General features: G+C 31.8%; 2 protein-coding genes across 6 annotated transcripts in view; one reads left to right on the forward strand and one right to left on the reverse strand.

Moving 5' to 3' along the window:
• Positions 1 to 12,253, reverse strand: part of LOC143069177 (uncharacterized) — a 34,839-nt gene extending 22,586 nt beyond the window's left edge. For all 5 annotated transcript variants that reach the window (XM_076243684.1, XM_076243682.1, XM_076243680.1 and 2 more), the window contains exons 1-13: positions 12,094 to 12,253; positions 10,040 to 10,125; positions 8,982 to 9,093; positions 7,587 to 7,722; positions 6,862 to 6,939; positions 6,027 to 6,081; positions 5,342 to 5,440; positions 4,313 to 4,368; positions 3,923 to 3,986; positions 2,662 to 2,771; positions 2,110 to 2,191; positions 922 to 994; positions 419 to 482 (exon numbers count right to left, since the gene is read on the reverse strand). In XM_076243684.1, the coding sequence (XP_076099799.1) occupies positions 419 to 482; positions 922 to 994; positions 2,110 to 2,191; positions 2,662 to 2,771; positions 3,923 to 3,986; positions 4,313 to 4,368; positions 5,342 to 5,440; positions 6,027 to 6,081; positions 6,862 to 6,939; positions 7,587 to 7,722; positions 8,982 to 9,093; positions 10,040 to 10,125; positions 12,094 to 12,154 (1,076 nt within the window). In that variant the 5' untranslated portion in view covers positions 12,155 to 12,253. The remainder of the gene's footprint in view (positions 1 to 418; positions 483 to 921; positions 995 to 2,109; positions 2,192 to 2,661; positions 2,772 to 3,922; positions 3,987 to 4,312; positions 4,369 to 5,341; positions 5,441 to 6,026; positions 6,082 to 6,861; positions 6,940 to 7,586; positions 7,723 to 8,981; positions 9,094 to 10,039; positions 10,126 to 12,093) is intronic.
• A 3,200-nt stretch (positions 12,254 to 15,453) lies between these two features.
• Positions 15,454 to 19,182, forward strand: LOC143069178 (uncharacterized). Its single transcript, XM_076243685.1, has 2 exons — positions 15,454 to 15,516; positions 17,069 to 19,182. The coding sequence occupies exon 2, from the start codon at positions 17,087 to 17,089 to the stop codon at positions 18,788 to 18,790; it is 1,704 nt and encodes a 567-aa protein (XP_076099800.1). The 5' UTR covers positions 15,454 to 15,516; positions 17,069 to 17,086; the 3' UTR covers positions 18,791 to 19,182.
• Positions 19,183 to 21,050: the final 1,868 nt, after the last annotated feature.

Genomic DNA, 21,050 nt, shown 5'->3' on the forward strand with positions numbered 1-21,050 from the left:
TGTGTCAATCCACTATCACATTCTAGAAAAAGGCAGATTATAAAGCTCTTGTACCGCATAGGCCAAGTCAGGTGTCCCAATCAAATCCAGGAATCAAGACATTTCTGTCTTTGTTGAAACTGGTTTTTTTTTTTTTAATGTTTTGCAATCTTGGAATCAGATAGATTTTAATCTTGATTCTTTGTTTACTTATTCTATTGCACTAAGATTGAAGAGATAATCTTGTGCTCTTATTTTTAGGTTGTGATTTTCAGTCATTCATTGTAGATCCTTAAGTGAGCTTGGATTGACTGTGCTCTTTTACATTATGAATTGACAATATTGTCTCATTGTCATGAATCATAATCGAAGAATCTTGTGAAATTTGTCCTTAACATCACTGCAATTAGAATGAATTCAAATAACTTAAAATACTTACGCCCCATCTAAAGCTTTGACTTCCTCATAATCTTCCTGTCTTTGTAACATTTTTTCCTCAAGATCTAAAAACAGTGACAAAATTCAAAACACTGATGTTTCTACTTAACTATCAATTCAGAAATTTTTGCAATGCTTATGTCCTTTGAGTCATCTGATGCTGCAAAAGTTTTTTTTTGTGGGGATTAAATTTCTTGATTTCTAAAAATAAACCTGTCTGTGAGGTTTTACTTTTCACATTATTTCTGTTTCTGAATTTAATCTTCATTAAACATCAAATTTATGCAATGAGATATTTTCAAAATTTGAACTCCATCTTAATGCAAATATGGTTTAGTTTATATAAGCCTAGCAGAAATGAACTAGGTACGACTATGTGTATATAGGTCTGCTGTTTACAAGGTTTTTTTTGTATTTTGTATTATAATACAAAGTACTCATTGTGAAAGCTTTATTTATATATCAATTTCTGTCAATAATAATTTTTTTTTTTATAAAACTTGCCACTATGCAATTCAAGCTTTTGTCCTTCAAGTTCATAATTTCTATCATCCTCTTTTTGTGTTTCTGTTTCAAGCTAAAATGACAAAGTCATATTTAAATACATGAAAGAGAATGCAATCATCAAACAATATTTCATCTGTTGGTTTAATATAAGTTCTATGACTTACTACTAATTAAGGAGGTAGACCTAGGTTAAGGGAAATAACTCTTAAAATCATCAGTACGTTTGTGTCAACCATTTTCATAAATATATTCTAAGCTTCTAGGTTACATAGATTATTTTTAATCTGTTTCAGGTAAATGCTTAAAATACATTGATGAACTTGACTTTTACAAACGCTTAACTGATTTAAAGAGTTATCTCCCTGAATGTGTACAAAATTGAACAAATTGTCAAACAAATAAAAAAAAGTCTGGTATAAAAACTTATCACCAAATTATAAACTTGGCCGGTTTTTTTTTTTACAATTTAGGGACTGAAGATTATTCTGCAATTTAAAAAAAAAAATGGGATTAATTTTATTTGACATTTTGGAACAGTTAATAATTATGGAAAAATGGGTTCTGGATTAAACCATGATTCTAGTGCTTTCAAAACTAGACTTGAACTTTCCTGAGAACATATCTTTTTATGTTGTTTTTTTATATTTCAACTTCAAGGAAAACATATTTAAAACATGATTTTTTAAAGCAAGCACAAACCTCTTACTTTTGGTTTTCAAATATTGTCCACATAAAAACTGAAGCCAAAAAAGGTGATTTAGGCTTTGGTCTTCAGACTTAAAGTGCACAAGAGTGAGACTTTAGAAACAGATAGAACATAACTAAATAACAGGAGCAAATATTACATAGGTGTCATTTATGATCCAAATGTCCGAACTATCTTCCTGTTCCCTTTTCAGGAATGTGACCTCCGATTTACACTATTAAGCAGGTTTGTAATAACATGAGCAACACAAAGGGTGCCACATGTGGAGCAGGATTTGCTTACCCTTCGGGCGCACCTGAGATCAGCCCTAGTTTTTGGTGTTGCTAAGTTTTATTTTCCTATGTTATGTTTTGTGTACGTCTATTGTTTGTCTTTTTCTTTTGTTGCCATGGCGCTGTCAGTTTATTTTTTATCTTTGAGTTTGAATGTCCGTCTGGTATCTTTCCCCCCTCTTTTTTAAATACAATATTATTTAATACCTTTTTGAACTTTTTCAGTAAAAGTCTTTCTGTGTCTTCATATTGTTTTTGTAACTTCATATCTTCATTAATTATTGCAACACTGAAAAATAAAACATCAATATAATTATATAATAGTAAAAACAAGATGTAGAATAAGTATCAGTAGGACATCATGGCCAAATTGTTTGTTTGTTTGTTTGTTAACTCTATAAATATAAATTTATAAATGTAACCTGTATCCTAAATTATTACAGGAAAAGTTCTAGCACTTTTATAATTATAAAACTTTACTCAATATTGGGAGTACAAAATGTGTACTCAAAATACCAAATCCAGTATATTGATTGGTTGACTTCTGATTCTGGGCTTATCTTACTTTATTTTGGCCTTTTTAACTTTTTTGGATTCCAGCGTCACTGATGAGTCTTATGTAGACGAAACGCGTGTCTGGCGTATATACAAAATTTAGTCCTGGTATCTATGATGAGTTTACTTATATGTTTTGAGGGTGTGATAAATGTGTTTTGAGTGTAAATACAGAAGTATTTTTATTATAAGTTAATACTTTACCCCTTTTTTCTCAATGCTTCATTTTGTCTGAGTTTATTTGCTAACTGGTCACTTAATTGTCTTTCTTCTGCTTCTAACTTTGCCTTTGAATCCTCATATGTTTGTAAGCTCTGTGTCAAAAAATAATAGCAATATAGGGTGCTATAAACAGTTTCGTATAAAAAACTAGGGGTAATTCCCCAACTAAAAATAGACATGAAGGGAAGTCCCTTTTTATCAACATAATTGGTGAAAAAGTATCATGTTTTTTGTATTTGGTTGTAAAGATATGTTAATTAACTTCAATTAAAGCAGGTTGAATGATTAAAATAATTTAAAAAATTAGATTAAATATACATGTTTTGAGGGGAGACAACACTGTAAACAGTCTGTTTTTTTGGCAGTGAAAATTGAAAACTTATTTGCAGCCACTGTAGCTATTTTCGGAGCAGGCGAACGTATCCTGAAGCATGAATTTTTTGAAAGACCAGGTAAAAATCTATGAAATTCATACAACTTTGATTATGAAAAATGTGCAGGTATCATGTCTTCAGGGGTGTGCACATGACCTGATTTCAGGTTTTTTAAGCTTAAATTAGGCAATGTTTTTCCCAGTTTCTCTGGATAAAACTTTTTTATACTATTAAAAGTACACTTTTTTTTTATTTCATTATAAATTAGAGAACATTCTGATTCCAGTGATATCTAGTTTTATACAAGTATCTTTATTAATCAGTCCACCACTAAGGGTCACTTATACATGGTCCCTCAAAATATGACGTCATAGAAAAAAACTGTTGATTGCACCCATAATAATAGCATTAGAGATTAAATGTATGTATTATCTCCCTTTTAATCTTCCGGTAAGGAGTAACCTAAATTGTAAAAATCTAACAGAGCTTGATTAAAAAAAAATATCACTGTATCACATACCTTGAAAGGCTTGTCAGTGGTTGACGTTTGTTTATGTGGTTCATATGTGTTTTCCATTCCAATATAAATTAGACCGTTGGTTTTCCTGTTTAAATGGTTTTACACTTGTCATTTTTGGGGCCCTATGTAGATTGTTGTTCAGTGTGAGCCAAGGCTCTGTGTCGAAGGCAGTACTTTGACCTACAACCATTTGCTTTGATGGAGAGTTGTCGCCATTGGTACTTATACCACATCTTCTTTGTCAAAGCAAAGTTGAATTATAGTCTTTTACATTATACAAATTTTCTTTCTATCATTTCCTTTTTATTATTTGTAGGGAATTGATGGAGCTATATAGAAAACACCTTACCTTTCTCACAGCATCTAATTGGCCTTCATTGTCTACCAACTTTTCATGAATAAGATCTAATTCCCTAGAAATAAAAATATGAATATTGCAATTGTTAAATAATTTCAACAATTAAATTTCAGCTGCCTGACATGTTAAAAATTCCTTTAATTCTGATGGTTCAAAAAACACATTTTTGTATTTCAAAATTTAGAGGTACCTTACTTTAATCATTACTTTAGTGACAAAGAACAAATTGAAATGTTGGAAGGGAGCTTTCTTCTCTCAATTCAAATATTACTGGTACATATCTTTTTCGAAGGATTATATTTTTTATAGCATGAATTCCTTTTTTATAGTATGAATTTTCATGTCAATTGTTAAGTTACCAAGTACTATACAACAACTTACTTTTTCATAACAACATTCTCTTCTTTCTGCATTTTTGTTTTTGAGTTTGTGTCTGACTGAAATAAGAAAAAAAAAAGATTATGTACTAGAATTGACAAATCAACAAAAAAATGGCCATGAAACTAACTGGCTTAACTGTGAGTGCTCTTAGATCAATACCTCGTGTTGTTTGTCTATTTTTGGAGTAATTTTTGGACCCTGTAATAATAGTGTCTATCTGATGAGTCAAACCTTTGACAAATGATTGATTGATTAATTGGTGTCTAACAACACTTTCAACAATATTGTGCTATTTCATGGCAGTCAGTTTTATTGGTGGAGGAAGTTGGAGTGCCAGGAGAGAATCACCAACCCCTTTGACAATTGATTTTTATAGTTTATTCTTATGTTGTACTACAAAACTTTTATCTTAGGTTAGAGAAGGGTTGACAGCTCACAAACATTCCAACTCGCATCATTCATTATGTGCCTATCCTAATTCAGGAGCCTTTTATTCAGTGATTGTGGTCGGTTGTTGTCTGTCTTATTTGTATTTTGTTTGCTGATTTCCACATAAATCAGGCTGTTGGTTTTCTCTGTAGCATTGTTTAACATTTTGTCATGCTTGGGCTTCTTAAGTCTTACTTTACCAGTTTCCCTCATATCTAAAGACCATACAACTACAGATGTTCATATCCTCCTTTTACGGTGAAAATTTGTCTTATTTTCATATACTTATTGTATAGCAAATAGCAGTATTGGTAACTATTTGACATGGACACTTACAACCAGTTGTTTAAGTTTCTATTTGACATGGACACTTACAACCAGTTGTTTAAGTTTCTATTTGACATTGACACTTACAACCAGTTGTTTAAGTTATTTGACATGGACACTTACAACCAGTTGTTTAAGTTTCTATTTGACATGGACACTTACAACCAGTTGTTTAAGTTTCTATTTGACATGTACACTTACAACCAGTTGTTTAAGTTATTTGACATGGACACTTACAACCAGTTGTTTAAGTTATTTGACATGGACACTTACAACAAGTTGTTTAAGTTTCTTTTTCTCATGTCTAGCTTCTGTTCTTTCATGAATCAAATCTTCTTTCAATTGTAAAATACCATCTTCTAAATCTACAATCTGAAGACAAAGAAAAACTACAATTAAACACAAATCCTACAAACTTCTCAGAATCTCTATGATGATTGTAAGCACAAAAGCAATATTTATACATGATGGTGTAGTAAGTTTTTTCAACGACCATAACTTTCAATGAGGTTCTTGTAGGGTTGGGAAGTATTTTTAATGTAATATTCTATGGTTTTGAATTAGAATATATAGATGTGCTAAATGGCATTTTTACTTCTTTGAATGCCAGTGTTGAGGTTAATTATTATATAATGAAGAAGTTCATGATTAAGGTCAACACTTTTAGTGAAAGAGTAATACCTCATGGTCATGAAGGTTTGTTTGTCTATAAATATACTTATGTGTTTAGAAATATATATCAAAACCTTCATGTTTATATCCAAGTAGTTAGTACAAATATATGTCTTATACCTAATACATGGTCTTCTAATTTAACTTGTAAAGTCTCATTATTTTAACAGCTTTCAATATAAATTCTCTTCTTAGTTGAGTATGAAAGATTAAAAAAAAAGGACTGGAAAACTTGTGTTATAGCAAAAAGAAATAAATAAAAAAATAATTTAAGCATGAAACTTACGTTCTGGTTTGTCTGTCTCACTTGGTCTCTTGTTTCATTAAGAACAATCTGAAGTCTAAAATAAGATCATGACATGATATTATTCTATTTAAAAGGGTTTAAAAAAAAACAAGAATGTGTCCATAGTACACGGATGCCCCACTCGCACTATCATTTTCTATGTTCAGTGGACTGTGAAAATTGGGGTTAAACCTTTAATTTGGAATTAAAATTAGAAAAATCATATCATAGGGAAAATGTGTACTAAGTTTCAAGTTGATGTAACTTTAACTTCATCAAAAACTACCTTGACCAAAAACTTTAACCTGAACTTCACACTATCATTTTCTATGTTCAGTGGACCACGAAATTGGGGTCAAAACTATAATTTGGCATTAAAATTAGAAAGATCATATCATGGGGAACATGTGTACTAAGTTTCAAGTTGATTGGACTTCAACTTCTTCAAAAACTACCTTGACCAAAAACTTTAACCTGAAGCGAACGGACGCAGACGGACGAACGAACGGAGGCACAGACCAGAAAACATAATGCCCCTCTACTATCATAGGTGGGGCATAAAAATCGCAGTCAAAGTTTTTCAACCCTTTAAAATTACTAAAATAAGCATTCAATACTTATAATTACATTTGTTTGATAGGATCACGAAAACATGATTTTTATCAAGTTTTTCTTTTTACCTGTGAACTTTATTGTTGAAGCTCATGTCAGCATGAATGTTACATTTCATTTTGAAATGAAGGTCAATTTCAGAATGACATGAGATTGCTGTTAGCCAATCAAAATAGCGTATTATTACAAAACATACATGAAATGTAATTATAATTAAACTTACCCAGCTTTCTCTGCCATTTTCTCATTAAGTTCTTGAATGATATCTTCATGTTCCTTTGATGCTGAAATTCTTTCTGGCCTGAAAGAAATACATTTATTTCTTTATAATTTCTATACACAATCTTACATCTTAAAAAAGACATTTCAGGCATTTTCTCAATGGCAGTAAAATGGACCTGTACCAAGCATTTTTAATGGTAAATCAACTTTGGCTGTTTTGGCCAACTGGTGATTTGAAATAATGATGGATAGCTGCTTAGCTCAGCGGCAAATTACATGCATATTGAGGACAAAAATAAGTAAATGTAATATGAATATTAACCCTGCTTGTTATTTGACTGACATGCTAGTTCACAAGGTAACATTATGCAGGAAGAAATGCACCCAATCCACATTATTCTGACTCCAAGCTGACCAGTAATTGCTCATACTCCTTAATGCTGTGTGCTTAGCAGAAAAGCATCAAATATCAATTTTAAAACCCTTTGGTTCTGTCACCTCCCATACTAGAGGCATGCTGCAAAAAAATAATTTTATCAAAATTTAAAATGCTACATTTGTTTTTGTGACAACTGTCTTGATGTATAAATTTAAAAACATCACAAAAAATTCAGAATTTAAAGTATCTCTAATGAAATTAAATGCAGCTGATCAGTTGCAATAAAAGCCAGTAAACATGAATGGTTTATGTTTTAAGTCTTGTAAGGTCTAGAAAGTCAAACTTACAGTAAAGTACTATAATCACCCTCCAGGTCATGTTGTCTCTCCTCTAGATATTTTATATTGTTATTTATAGATTCTAACTTCTTCTTTAAATTGTCTAAAGCTTCAGCATTGTCTTGTCTGGCTGAATATACAGCTTCTACAATCATAAAAAAAAAATCTTACTGATTAGTGCTTTCATATTTTTGGTAATTTGATACATGCAATAAGATATAATACAGTCAACTCTCGTTATTTCGAAGTCAGCCGGACCGGATAAATATTTCGAGATACACATAGTTCGACTCAAACAAAAACCTGAAGTTGACAGAACAAGGGACACAACTCTTGCTTAGCATGGTAAAGCTAAAATAAATCCGGGTGAATATGGGAAGGGGATCGATATTCTGGTATCAGATTCATGTATTTGCATGTCATGGTCTTTCATTATTATAATAACATTGTTTTTACTTATTCAATTGTTTCAGTTACAATTGTTTCCTATGGCTTTTATTCGAGAGAGTAATTTCCAATCGATAGTTTCGTTATTCAGGTCGTTTAAAGTTGACAAAATTGTTTATTCTCGGATACAAAAGACTTAAAAAAATTTAGATTCCTCTTCATTTTTATTTATCTCACTCTTTCTTTTAATAAAAGAAAACACAACAAGATTAAAGAAGCCGATTGAGTAGTTTGTAGGTGATCATCAACGGAAGTCATAATCCTTACTTTATACACACCCAAGCTCATTAGTGTAAACCACAATTAATTGTTTTGTAAACATTTTAAATACTTTTTCATGAACATTAATAATGTATCATTAATTATTTATAAAAATTCTATTAAAGATAATCTTAGGTAAACACTCTTGGAAATAGCATGTCATAAATCAATACAGTGGTCAGTGATTGGAAATGTAATTACACGTGTATTGTCAGATTAACTCTTCAATCCATTTAAATGCCGGAGGTCATGTTTTGACATATGTGTATTAGTTCGAAATAAATATTGAATTTTGAATGCTTTTGTTAACCTTGTGATCATAAATTTAGTTCGACTCAACTGAAATTTCAACACATCCAATTTCAACTCATAAGTAGTCGAATTACACACATTTAAATGGAACAAAGTTTGGGACCACGTGAAAACTTCGACTCATCCGAAATTTCGAGTCAACCCAGTTCGAGACAACGAGAGTTAACTGTACTTTTAAAATAGTCATGAAATTGTTAAAAATTTTGGTCTTACTTGTAGAACATGAATTCTTCTTATTTTTATTGTTTCTGCAATAAATTGAAACTTTAAAAAAATATTCTTTACATTTAAAAAGCAAAAATTTGAACTTAATTAATATTCTTAGTATATTACAGTATATTTGGACATGAAAATGATGAAATTCATCTTCAATGTCTATTTTACCTTTTATCTCAGATTTAATTGATGGTGGTAGGAACTGTAATTTATGCCTGAGAATACTGGCATGTATTGTTTCTGTTTCTAGTAAATCATGAGCCCCTCTTCTTTCCTTTTCCTGAAAATATAATAATAATATGGTGAATGAAATAGTTGATAAAACAATATTCTACTTAATATATCATGTTAATGTTGGTTTTCACAAATATTATTTCACCTTTATAATATTTATGAAATAATTATATCATGCTCTATGCTCATTTTACTAGTAACATGGTTAGGTATTATATTTGTCTATACTGAGTCAGATATGTTTTCATAAAAATGAGGCCCCTCATGGGGGGGTCCTAGTAATCACATAATCACCATTTTTTTGCCAATATAATCACATAATCATTAAATATTTGCTTATCTTTAGTAATCAAATAATCATAAACTAAAAATACAGTCCTAGGTAATCAAATAATCATGAAATATTTGGCTTAATAATCAAATAATCATTAAAAAAACGGCCAAGTAATCACATAATCAAAAACCCCATGAGGGCCCTCAAAAATAGAGGATGGTATGATAGAACTATTTCGATTCTAATAGGATAATTTAAAACTTTTGCATCCAAAACCATATTAAAAATCAACTGTTTCAAGATAAAAAAAAAAAAAAGGGAAGTTAACAGATACATATTAAATTACTTTTAAAATGGTTTAAACTAATTTCCTAGCAATACACACAAACACAAATTTAATGTCTATTTTGCTCTTCAGTGGTGTACCAAAGTAAAACCTGAGGTTGCAATTTCAATTGGGAATCAATTGCAGCCCATGTTCTATTGCAATTAGACAGTCTGCACGGTTAGCTACTAGTCCGATGCCCCAGACTAGTAAAATTTCATTGGGACTAGTAAGTTTTGGCAAAACCTTATTTGGACCAATAAGAAAAATGTAAGTATATTGGTCTTCAGACTAGTAGTTAATAAAAGTTTTTGGTGCAGACTGTTAGAACATGGGTTTGATTCTATGGGAAAAAAAGAATATCATATGAGAAATACATGTACATGTACATACCAGTTCATGCATGGAATCAATGACTTTGTCTATATTGACAACATCTTTATCCAGAAATCCAAATTCTTCATACTTCATGCGATCAGCTGAAAAATCATATAACATTGTTTTTATATTTCCAATCAAGTGTTGTTTAAACAAAATAATTTTATCATCCGTGTTTACATCAAGGATTTGTATAGTTCATAAATCCTTACTTACAAAAAATGTTATCTACAGAAAACTAAAACCACTGAAGACAAAGCTACATTTGTATGACCAAATGAACAATCATTGGCTATTAAAGTTTTCAAAATTATTAATAAATATTGTCCTGTACATGTCCGTGATCTAATACACTTAAAGGAAAACACTTACTCTTTCAGATACCAGAATACAGCCGACCTACCACATGTAAGAACAACTACATACGGCCTACAATCTTCAATGTATACAGGTGGTGCTAAGCTTTGGAATGAGCTGCCAGATGAGCTACGTAAGCAATCATCTTTAAATCAATTCAAGAACTTGATAAATTCTTGGTCTGGCAGCTCATGCCAATGTTTTGCCTGCTAAAGCAGTTAATTTCTGTTCATTTTTTTGGTTTAATGCTTTATTTTCAGCATGGCAAAATTATTTTGTTATTTTTATTATAGTCCTTCTGCTGCTTTGTGCTAATATTAGTAACTAACTAATCTATATGTGCTTTTAATGTGCAAACCATTTTATTTTTGCTTTTTGTGTTTTTTATACCATAATTGTATGTTTTTATGTGTGTTTAACTTGTACAGTATGCTTAAAAAACATTTGTGCTGCATGTTTATATACTGATATGAACCTTGCTTTATATGTTTAATTTATGTGTGCATGACTTGACATGTATGTTTTGTTTTACTTGTCGGTTTAAAAGCCCTTCAAAGCTTATGTTTGTACTTGTAATGCTTATACAGACTTTAAATAAAGCTTTATGTCTTAAATCTTAAATATTATCCTTAAAGACAGTTTTACGTATTTAAAACCTTGCTTATAAAAATCCAAACCATAAATACCTTTACATATTTTTTGGAAAAAGATTGATTTTATATGAAATACATTTGAATATACAAAAATATGCAGCTGACAAATACTTTTGGCCTAGTCCGAGATTACATGTACTCTGACGTCCAACAGCTGTTTTGCCAAACAAGCTGGGGTGGTGGGATGTCAGAGCTCGTCTCATATAAAAAAAAAGTGGATATTTGTCGTCCAAAACAAATGCGCTGCTATGTCGCTTCTGGTGCCGACTAACTGCCTTGGAATTATAAAAATCAGGTATCAATTTGTTCATTTTTCATTTACCTCTTCATTTATGTAAGTTTTATCTACAGTTAGTCGACATTAGAAGTGACAAGCATGCACAGGCAAATTTCCACTTTTTGAGATGGGACGAGCTTTGACATCCCACATCCCCAGCTTGACTCGTAAAACATCTGTTGGACGTCAGAGTTATTTCAGACTCCTTTTGCCAGTTTTGGCCATGATCTTTATAATAATCTTTTTTTCTAAGAAAGGTGGTTGCACTGATTAATGTAGTCCAAGATTACTCTGACGTCTGACGGCTGTTTAGCCAGACAAGCTGGGGCCGTGGGACGTCAGAGCTTGTCCCATATCAAAAAGTGGATATTTGCCCACCCAAAATAGATGCGCTACTTCCTCGCTTCTGGAGCCGACTGAGGGCCTTGGAATTATATAAATCGGGCATCAATCTCTTCAGTTTTCATTTATCTCTTCATTTATGTAAGTTTCACCTACCTGCCAAACCTTTAATTTTGTATATTTTAACATTTTTCAGAGACCCATTGTCTCATTTACATGCTAAACAGCCGTCCGACGTCAGAGTAATCTCGGACTATGATAAATGGTATGCTTTTAAAGAAGAATACAAAAGGAATAATTTTTTCAACAGAATATGTAGTGTGCATCAATAGGAGATTTCTGAACTTGACTATCATTTCGATAATTTTTTTATAATTTTGAAAATCTCTAATATTTTTTGCACTGTTTAGCACGTTCATAAACTGACAAACGGACTTTACCTAGCTCCAGAAGTCTCTCTACGGCAGCATTGACTTCTGGCATCAAATGCTTTGCAGACATGTTGATAATTTAAATGCAATTAATGACTAGCTAGTGATTTGAACTATTCAAAATAATTTTTAATATTACGACTCCATTTTTCAACAAATCTGTTGTCAATGAAATCACCTCCTAAATTGAAGAATTTTAAGGGGAGATAACTATCGAGCACCTGCAATTACCGTAAATGTTCATAAATGTCAACACACCGCACTTGTTTCTGTCAATGTGGGGTTTACTATCCACACCCGTACAAAAAATCTTTCGTACGTGTGTGGATAGTAAACGCCAAATGTAGGACAGAAAGTCACAGGATAAAAAAGTCACAATTCATTTTTTCTGACTATTTTCTTTGAATAAAAAACGCTTTTTTCTACAAAAATAATTTTGTATTAAAATCTAACTTTGTAAACAAAATTTATCAAAAAAATATCAAAGTAAATCAAATAATTGTTAAAAAAACTAAATATCAAAGTGGCTTGGCACTTAAATGGCTTCATGGTGCCAAGAAGTCTTTCTTTTGCATGATTAAAATTAAATAAATCTTCATTTTTCAAGTATAATGACACATTTCCTAAACGTTAATGTGAATATATGTATTAAAAAGTAAATATTTCAAGATATTTCTCTTATATATTCAAACAATTGTCAACATATTATTTGTGACTTTTTGTCCTTTGACTTTTTGTCCTACCACATTTGTGACTTTATGGCCTTTGACTTTTTGCCCTGTGACTTTCTGTCATTTTACCTAAACCCCACATTGACAGAAACAAGTGCATGTGGAAAAAAGGTCATAATTTGGTTCGTAAATGGGTCTATTTCAAAAGCCTTAATGCTAAATACGTCGGCAGTTCTTTTCATTAAAAGAGGGACGAAAGATACTGGCGAAGGGACAGTCAAACTCATAAATCGAAAATAAACTGACAACGCCAAGGCTAAAAATGAAAAAGACAATCAGACAAACAATAGTACACACAACATAGAAAACTAAAGAATAAGCATCAATAACCCCATTCAGTAAAAACTGGGGGTGATCTCGGGTGCTCCGGAAGGGAAAACACTGAGATACTGCTCCACATGTGGCATCCGTCGTGTTGCTTATGTTATAACAAATTATCCGGAAAATAGTCTTATTCGGTAGGTCACATTCATGAAAGGGAAGGCCGGGATTGTAGTTACGACGTAAGGAACATATCCGATATCATTTATGAAACGGTTATTCCATAACGGTCAACCACCTCGTGATGGCGTCCGTAAAATTTACGAAGATTCACCAATTAGATCTCTTGGTTTAATAGCTTCCTTGTGAGCAGCAACCCTCTATCAAGAAAATCATGATAGGAAACGCAAGCACGGGAATATCGTATCAATTTGGCGATATATACCCCGTATGTAGGTGCTGATGGAATGTTGCAACTTAGAAATGGAAAGTTCCCAATTGGAAAGCTGAAATCATCTTTTTTATCGTAAAGTTTTGTTTTCAACCGACCGTCAATTTCTAGATGTAATTCAAGATATGAGGCCGACTTAACTGTATCTGTTGTATCCTTTATCTCTAGTTCGATTGGATAGATGCGATCAACATAGTCACCAAATTTTGAATTATTCAGTGAAAGAACATCATCTATATTGCGGAAAGAAGATTTAGAGGATAATGCTAACTTCTTATCTTTCTTCCTAAGAAGTTCCCGTGTGAAGTTAGCCTCATAATAATAAAGAAACAAGTCGGCAAGAAGAGTGGCGCAATTGGTTCCCATTGGAATGCCGAGAGTCTGTTGAAAAACACGTCCTCCGAACGTGACAAATATGTTGTCAATCAAGAAATCAAGCATTTTGATAATGTCAGTTTCAGAGAATGTTTTGTTTGAATCAGAGTGATCCTTTACAAAGTAGGATTTATCCCTCCCTAAGACAAGAAACTTGTATCTACGTTGGCCATTCTTTTTTATGAAACAAAGCAATGTCAACTCTTTCAATTTGTCTTTTAGTTTGGAATGTGGAATACTTGTGTAAAGTGTAGAAAAGCCATAAATGTTTTAATACTATTGCAAGATGAAAGAGAGTTAGATTGTATGTACTATAAAATATCTTCGGATTTTTGAAGTATCTTCATCTGATTCACTCCATCTCTAAATAGGCAGTTTCACAATAACTTTGAAGCCCGTCTTCGATTGCTGATAAAATATATGTTAATAATTTAGAAAGAGGTTCCGTGGAGCATTTGAAAGACCCAGCAATATACCGTTGTTTGTAAGGACACTTATGTAGTTTAGGTATACAATATTCTCCAAAGTAGGCCCATTTTAGACTTTTTGTCAAAATATGTCGATTTTGTGCAATTTTCAGACCTAAAAGCTTTAAGAAAACTTTGGCCGCCATCTACGATCCAAAATGTTTTGTAACCAAAAAATTCCAATTTTGATATAGAATTCATCAATATAAAAACTGTTTGAATAGTGGATGGCGGCCAAGGTTAAATATGCCAAAAACACACGAAGATTATGAAATTTTTTGACCTAAATTGACTGAAAATACAAATAGTGTTTATTTAAGCGGTCATTATTAATTTTTAGGGGAGGTTCCAAAAAAATATATTATTATCACAAGTATTTCTGAATGAAATGTCTTGTCCAAACATGTTTCCTTTTTAAGAAGTAATTGAACTTTTAAAAAAGCAAATATTTGATTCTGGAATAATTTCAAACTATGTTAAACCGAAAAGAAATGTATGATGCAAACTAACCAACTTTAGGGGTTTAGCCCTTCTTGCACGACTTAGATTCAAATTACGTTTGCTTTTATTTCTGTATAAACTAACTACCCCCTCATCCTTAGTGTCTCATTTTTTCATCACACATTTCTTATCAATTTTCCAGAATTCAAAATTATTCCAGATTCAGGTAATGTTTTGTTTCTATAATTTAAATCATGCAGTTCTTCATCTGCCTTGAGGGGTTACATGTATTGTCATTAAAAAAGTTTAACTAAGTTATACCAAGGATTTGTATAGTTAGACTAACTATACAAATCCTTGGTTATACTAAAACTTATTCAAAATTGATATTTTTTTAAGATGTTTAATAAATTAAAAAAATATGTAAGTTGTTTTAATTGAATGTAAAAAACAATATTTATCATATTTGTGTGATTACGCATTGGAGATTCTTTAAAAAATGTTGAGTGTTTTAAGTAAGTATGAAAAAAACACGCATTTAAATAAAAAAAAATATATTAGTGTATCAAATTTATATTCATACAAAGACATTTAACTGTTGGGATAAGAATTTCTATTTGAATCAATAATACTAGTATACGGAAGTGTCCCAGATATTGGACATTTTACTTCCCTGTTCAAATTCCTTTCCGTCAACATGTTCATGGTAAGAATGTTAAAATAATTCAATTGCACATTTATTTAAATAACTAAAATCAAAATTTCATTTAACTCTGGCAATAGTATATCAATACATAACACAAGAAATCATTGATTGTTTAAAACAGAAAGTAAAAACATAATAAATGTCCAACACAAGAAAGGGAAAATTTACTTTATTTGATATATTATTCTGACACAGTACAAAAATTTAACTCTTTTTTTTTCTATATATTTTAATTTCTCAGTGTCACTCCGAGAATGAACTTCAGGTTAGAAATTATGAGTCTCTGAACTTGATCATTCGGTGCAACTTCATAAATACCTGGGTGGACTCTCCAAGATTATATATAGAGTAGATGTTTGACTGATTATTTTTAAGTTTGTTGTTTATGGTCACTCTGCTTTTGATTTTCAAAAATGGATAAAATATCATTTAAGTTAACTATCAATTTCAGATATGACTTATTTGTAGATCTAGTAAAGCTGATAATTTTTGCTGTTTGAAGTTTTCTTATGCAAACATACCTTTCGTTCCCAAAACAAAACTAAAAAGGAACAAGAATGTGTCCATGGTACATAGATGACCCGCTCCCATTACCATTCTCTATGTTCAGTGGACCGTGAAATTAAGGTCAAAACTCTAAATTGGCGTTTAAATTGGGAAGATCATATCATAGGGACCATATGTACAAAGTTTCAAGTTGATTGGATTTCAATTATTATCAAAAACTGAAAAACTACCCTGACCAAAAACTTTAAAATACACTTTAACCTCCACTAGCACTGTCATTTGCTATGTTTAGTGGACTGTGAAACTGGGATCAAACTCTAATTTAACATAAGCATAAGACAGGTTATAGCATATGCAATGTGTGAAATAAGTTTCAAATCAATTGGACTTAAACTAAATACATCAAAAACTAACTTGCCCAAAACCTTGAATCTGTTGTGGGACAGACAGACAGCCAGACGAAAGAATGACTGAACAAACGACGGACACACAGATCGAAAAAAATAATACCCCCTAGATGGGGATGGGACATGAAAATTCATCTTAAAAGACAATAACTCATATGAGAAGTTGACATACCTCTTCAATCAAATAGAGTTTGTGTTTCGGTCAATTTAAAGTTCTTAATAATTCTTACAGGGAGCGGACTAACAATTTCTTCTATTTGGCCTTTTGTAGATATGTAGTACTTATTGATCAATTTTTCATTCCATAAATCTATCTTTTCAATATAGTTTTTAATATAGTACGTGAAAACAAAACAAAAATGAAAAAAAGTCGTCATTTAAGTTCCTTCAAGAAGTCAACTGATAATTTTGGATAGCTGCACTTTTGAAGATCTTGTCTTGCTGATCCCTTTTTTTTCTTTTTTTTCTTTTTACAGTTTCCATATAATATATAGCTATAGCATATGTTTTGGGACATGAAGAATCTATTCATAATACTGATTACTTAATACAGTAATAATTTTCGGCAAACTATTTGTTATATAACCCATTCACTCCCAGCATATTCATATTAGAGAGCTTTTATCCATATATTTCAGATGTAAAGAGAAAAAGTAATGGCCTCATCAGTCAAACAACTTTGTACAATTTGCAATGACGATGGAATCTCCAATTCAGCAGTCATCTGGTGCACAGAATGCGAGGTTTTATTTTGTGCAGACTGTGAAAAACCTCACAGCAAGTCACATCTGTCTAAAAACCATAAAACCATGTCAGCTGATGATTACCAAAAGTTACCTAAATTCATGCAAGAAATAAGTAGCCAGTGTCAAGACCACAAGAAGAAGTTTGAACTTTACTGTTCTTTCCATGCCTGTCCATGCTGTGTTCAGTGTGTCACTGATAAACACAATAGTTGTCAAGAAATGAAACCTTTGTCAGATATCCTTCAGCAAGTCAAATCATCTGCCTCAGTGCAACTTTTTGAAAAAGATTTAAAGATTGTGAAGGAAAACATAGATGCAGCCATAAAGTATCTGCAAACCAGGATCACTACCTCCGATACCCAGAACACCATAGCAATTGAGAAAATACGGTATACGAGGAAGTCGATTGATGATTACTTAAACAAATTAGAACAAGACTTACTTAATGACCTAGAGTCTAAACATTCACAGCTTAAATCAACCATGGCCAGTATCATACAACAAATGGAACAGCGGGCCAGTCAGATAAACCAAATGCAGAGTCAGTTTTCCGAAACGACACAATATACTACAGAGCTACAAATGTTTATTGCTCTAAGAGAGATTGAGAAAATTACATCACAAACGACAAAATACATAGAAGATTTAGAAAGTGGAGATCACTTCATCGAAAAAAATCTAGAGGTCAACCTTTCATCTGCTCTACAATCTATTTTACATGATGTCAATTCATTTGGAAATATTAATATCAATACTACCACTTCTACTCTAAAATTAAAGGCGGGAAGAAAAGATCAAGCCCAGCACATGATTCCAAAAGTTCCTGGAGTGGAACAAATAAAACCATCCTTGTTGACAAGACTGACAATTCCAAAAGATATAAAGTCTTTAAATATATTTGCCTGTCTTATATTACCTGATGGTAAATTTATAATACTTGATAACAACAAAACCCAACTATTGTTGTTCAGTAATGATGGCATTTTTATCAGAAAAGTAGTAACATTCACAGAATGTCCATTTGATGATTGCCTTGTCATGAATAATACTGTGGCTGTCGCATTAGGACGAGTGACAGTCCTGGTGGATGTAAATAGAAGTAAAATTATTCAATCAATTCAACTTGATCATGGCTGTTATGGAGTAGCAAGTGATGGTAAAACTTTGGTAATCAGTGATAGTAACAGCCAGTGTACTACAGTGAATCTGAGTGACATGTCTCATACAATCATAGAAGGAATGAGAGGAGTATATTGTATTTCATTATTCCAAGGAAATATCTATGGTACCAATAACAGTGCAAATAAAGTTTGCTGTTACAAAGTTACAGGAGAACTTCTGTGGACATTTCAGCATCAAGACATTGGCGAACCACGAGGACTTGCATTAGACAAAAATAGTTTTGTTTATATAGCTTCTTCTGTAAACAACAGTATCGTGGTAGTATCACCAGATGGTAAAACCAGTAAGACAATACTATCAGATGCTGATGGAATCAAACAACCTTATGCTATAGACATCAACAGAGAAACTGGATTGATGATAGTGTCAAGTCATATAAGTGGTGAGAAAAATGAAAAATCATATCAGACATGTTTTGTTTATAAAGTTTGAAATGCTCTTTTATTTTATTATTTTGAATAAAATTGTATCTAGACCTAGTCCTAGTTTTAAAATCATTTCAACGACATTTCATTTTCCTTATTAAGGCATATAAATCCTTAATTATTAAAATACATATTTGTTCACTTTTTCATATATATTTAATATTTATAAACATTTTTATCCTATTTTTCCGAACACAAAACATATTATTCAAAAAAGGATAAACAGTAATAGTATGCATCAGAAAGACTTTCAGTTTTTACCTTCATGCAAATCAAATAATTTAAATGTCTGAGACTATGTTCGTATTAAGCTAAACTGGTTGTGGTGTAAATATTCTCGATACTGAAACTAAACTTTACTATGTTAACCTTCCTGTCAAGACAGTGTACACTCTGAAATGTCTCGCCTAATTTACTTATGCCTGAATTTATGTTGAAATAGATATAAGTAGAAGTGGTATGCCAATTAGGCAACTCTCCATCCAAGTCACAATGTATGAAAAGTAAACAATTATAGGTCAAAGTACAATAGTCAAAGTACAGCCTCGACACAGAGCATTGGCTAACACCATAGATGTAATACCCTAACACTGAACAGCAAGCTATAAAGGGCCCCAGAATGACTAGTGTTGAACAATTCAAACAGAAAAACCAAAACTAATCCATACACAAAAAAAACAAGAAAGGATAAACACTTGTGAACCACAACAAACGACAACCCCTACACAACAGGTGCAAACAAATGCAGATGAAAGTCTTTAATGTGAAGGTTTATACATAAACTTAACATTATCAAGGTCAGAGCCGAGTGAGTAAAATAAACCAAGCTAGACAGACATGTACACCCTATAATCATTATATTCACCAAATATAGTGGTCCTGTTGCTAGCAGTGCCTGACATCCAACCACAAAATCAACATTGAGCAATAAGCCATGAAATTGAGGCCAATGTAATATAAACACAGCCAGGCAGACATGGCTCATTGTTGAAGGCCGTACGGTTACCTAAAGTTGTTAATTTCTGTGTCATTTTGGTCTCTTGTAGACAGTTGTCTCCGGTATTGACAATCATACCACATCTTCTTTTTATATGTACAACTTTGTTTGTTCCATACACTAAATATAATAATTGACCTATTGTTTATAACATCTGAGAACTAGATCAAACCATAATAGAGTACAAGTTATCATTTTGAACAAATTATAATTTGTACAAAAAAATTGTACAAATTGTAATTGGTATTTTGACTTTGTACAATATGTACTCAAGGCCGTAGCTAGGCATCTTATTTTAGTGAGGCAAACTATTTTTTTTTTGGAGGGTATGAAATGAATGGTGCAAAACCTTGCATTCTAGGCATTTTTAGAGAGTTTGATAATGTTTTGAATTTGGACACTTTTTATATATTTTTTTTTATATTTTAAGTCTTTTACTAACACCAAATTTTTAACAACTTTATTTAAATTTATATGTAAGATAATCATCCAAATATCACTGATTTGAGTCTGCTGTCAGAACATAGAACAAACATCGATTCAGTAGAGTTTGTTAAATTTTTCTATGGCCGGTTCAGTCAAATCGTTTCAGAATCATAATTTGGTCTGCTGATATCCTTATCGCGATGAACATGGAGCATGGCAAGACCGCACAATCTCTCGCCACTCATGCATGCTCTTTTCCAAGTTTTCAGTCGTTTCAGGGCAGTCTATGTTTCTAAAGGTAGCACATTATCAACAACACAATTATCAATGTCTTCTTCCAATTCCTTCTCCATCAGCAATTCGTTAGCAGCATCCGTAGTAACAGTTTTGTTTGCTAAAAAGAATTAAGCTTTCTTGTAAGCACCATCATACAGTCGCAGTTACAATATATTAAACTCGCTTTTATCCTGACAAAGAGTAGACAAACTACGGATAGAATGAGATAAGATACAGGTATATGATTCTATCTATAGAGTAAGTATATCTGATATGGGTACAGGGGAAATTGGAATGGAGTTTTTGACGTTTACATGTAGGTCCGTAATTTCCAATTATTTCTGGAAATAGTTGGTGGTATTTTAGTTCCAGAATCTATAAATTTAGGGGTTAGGGTTTGGGGTGTCCGATTCCGAAACCCTGAATATAAAGAAACGAAATTCCGTAGTCCCGAATAAGTAAAGACGAAATCCTGTGTTAAAGGTTCTACCATTCCTCAATAATATCAAATTGGAATATGGGATATTCTTTCAATTTTTAAGGTTAAAGAAACATGGATAAAAACTAA

Source organism: Mytilus galloprovincialis, chromosome 3 (genome assembly GCF_965363235.1).
Source record: "Mytilus galloprovincialis chromosome 3, xbMytGall1.hap1.1, whole genome shotgun sequence".
NCBI lineage: Eukaryota > Metazoa > Mollusca > Bivalvia > Mytilida > Mytilidae > Mytilus > Mytilus galloprovincialis.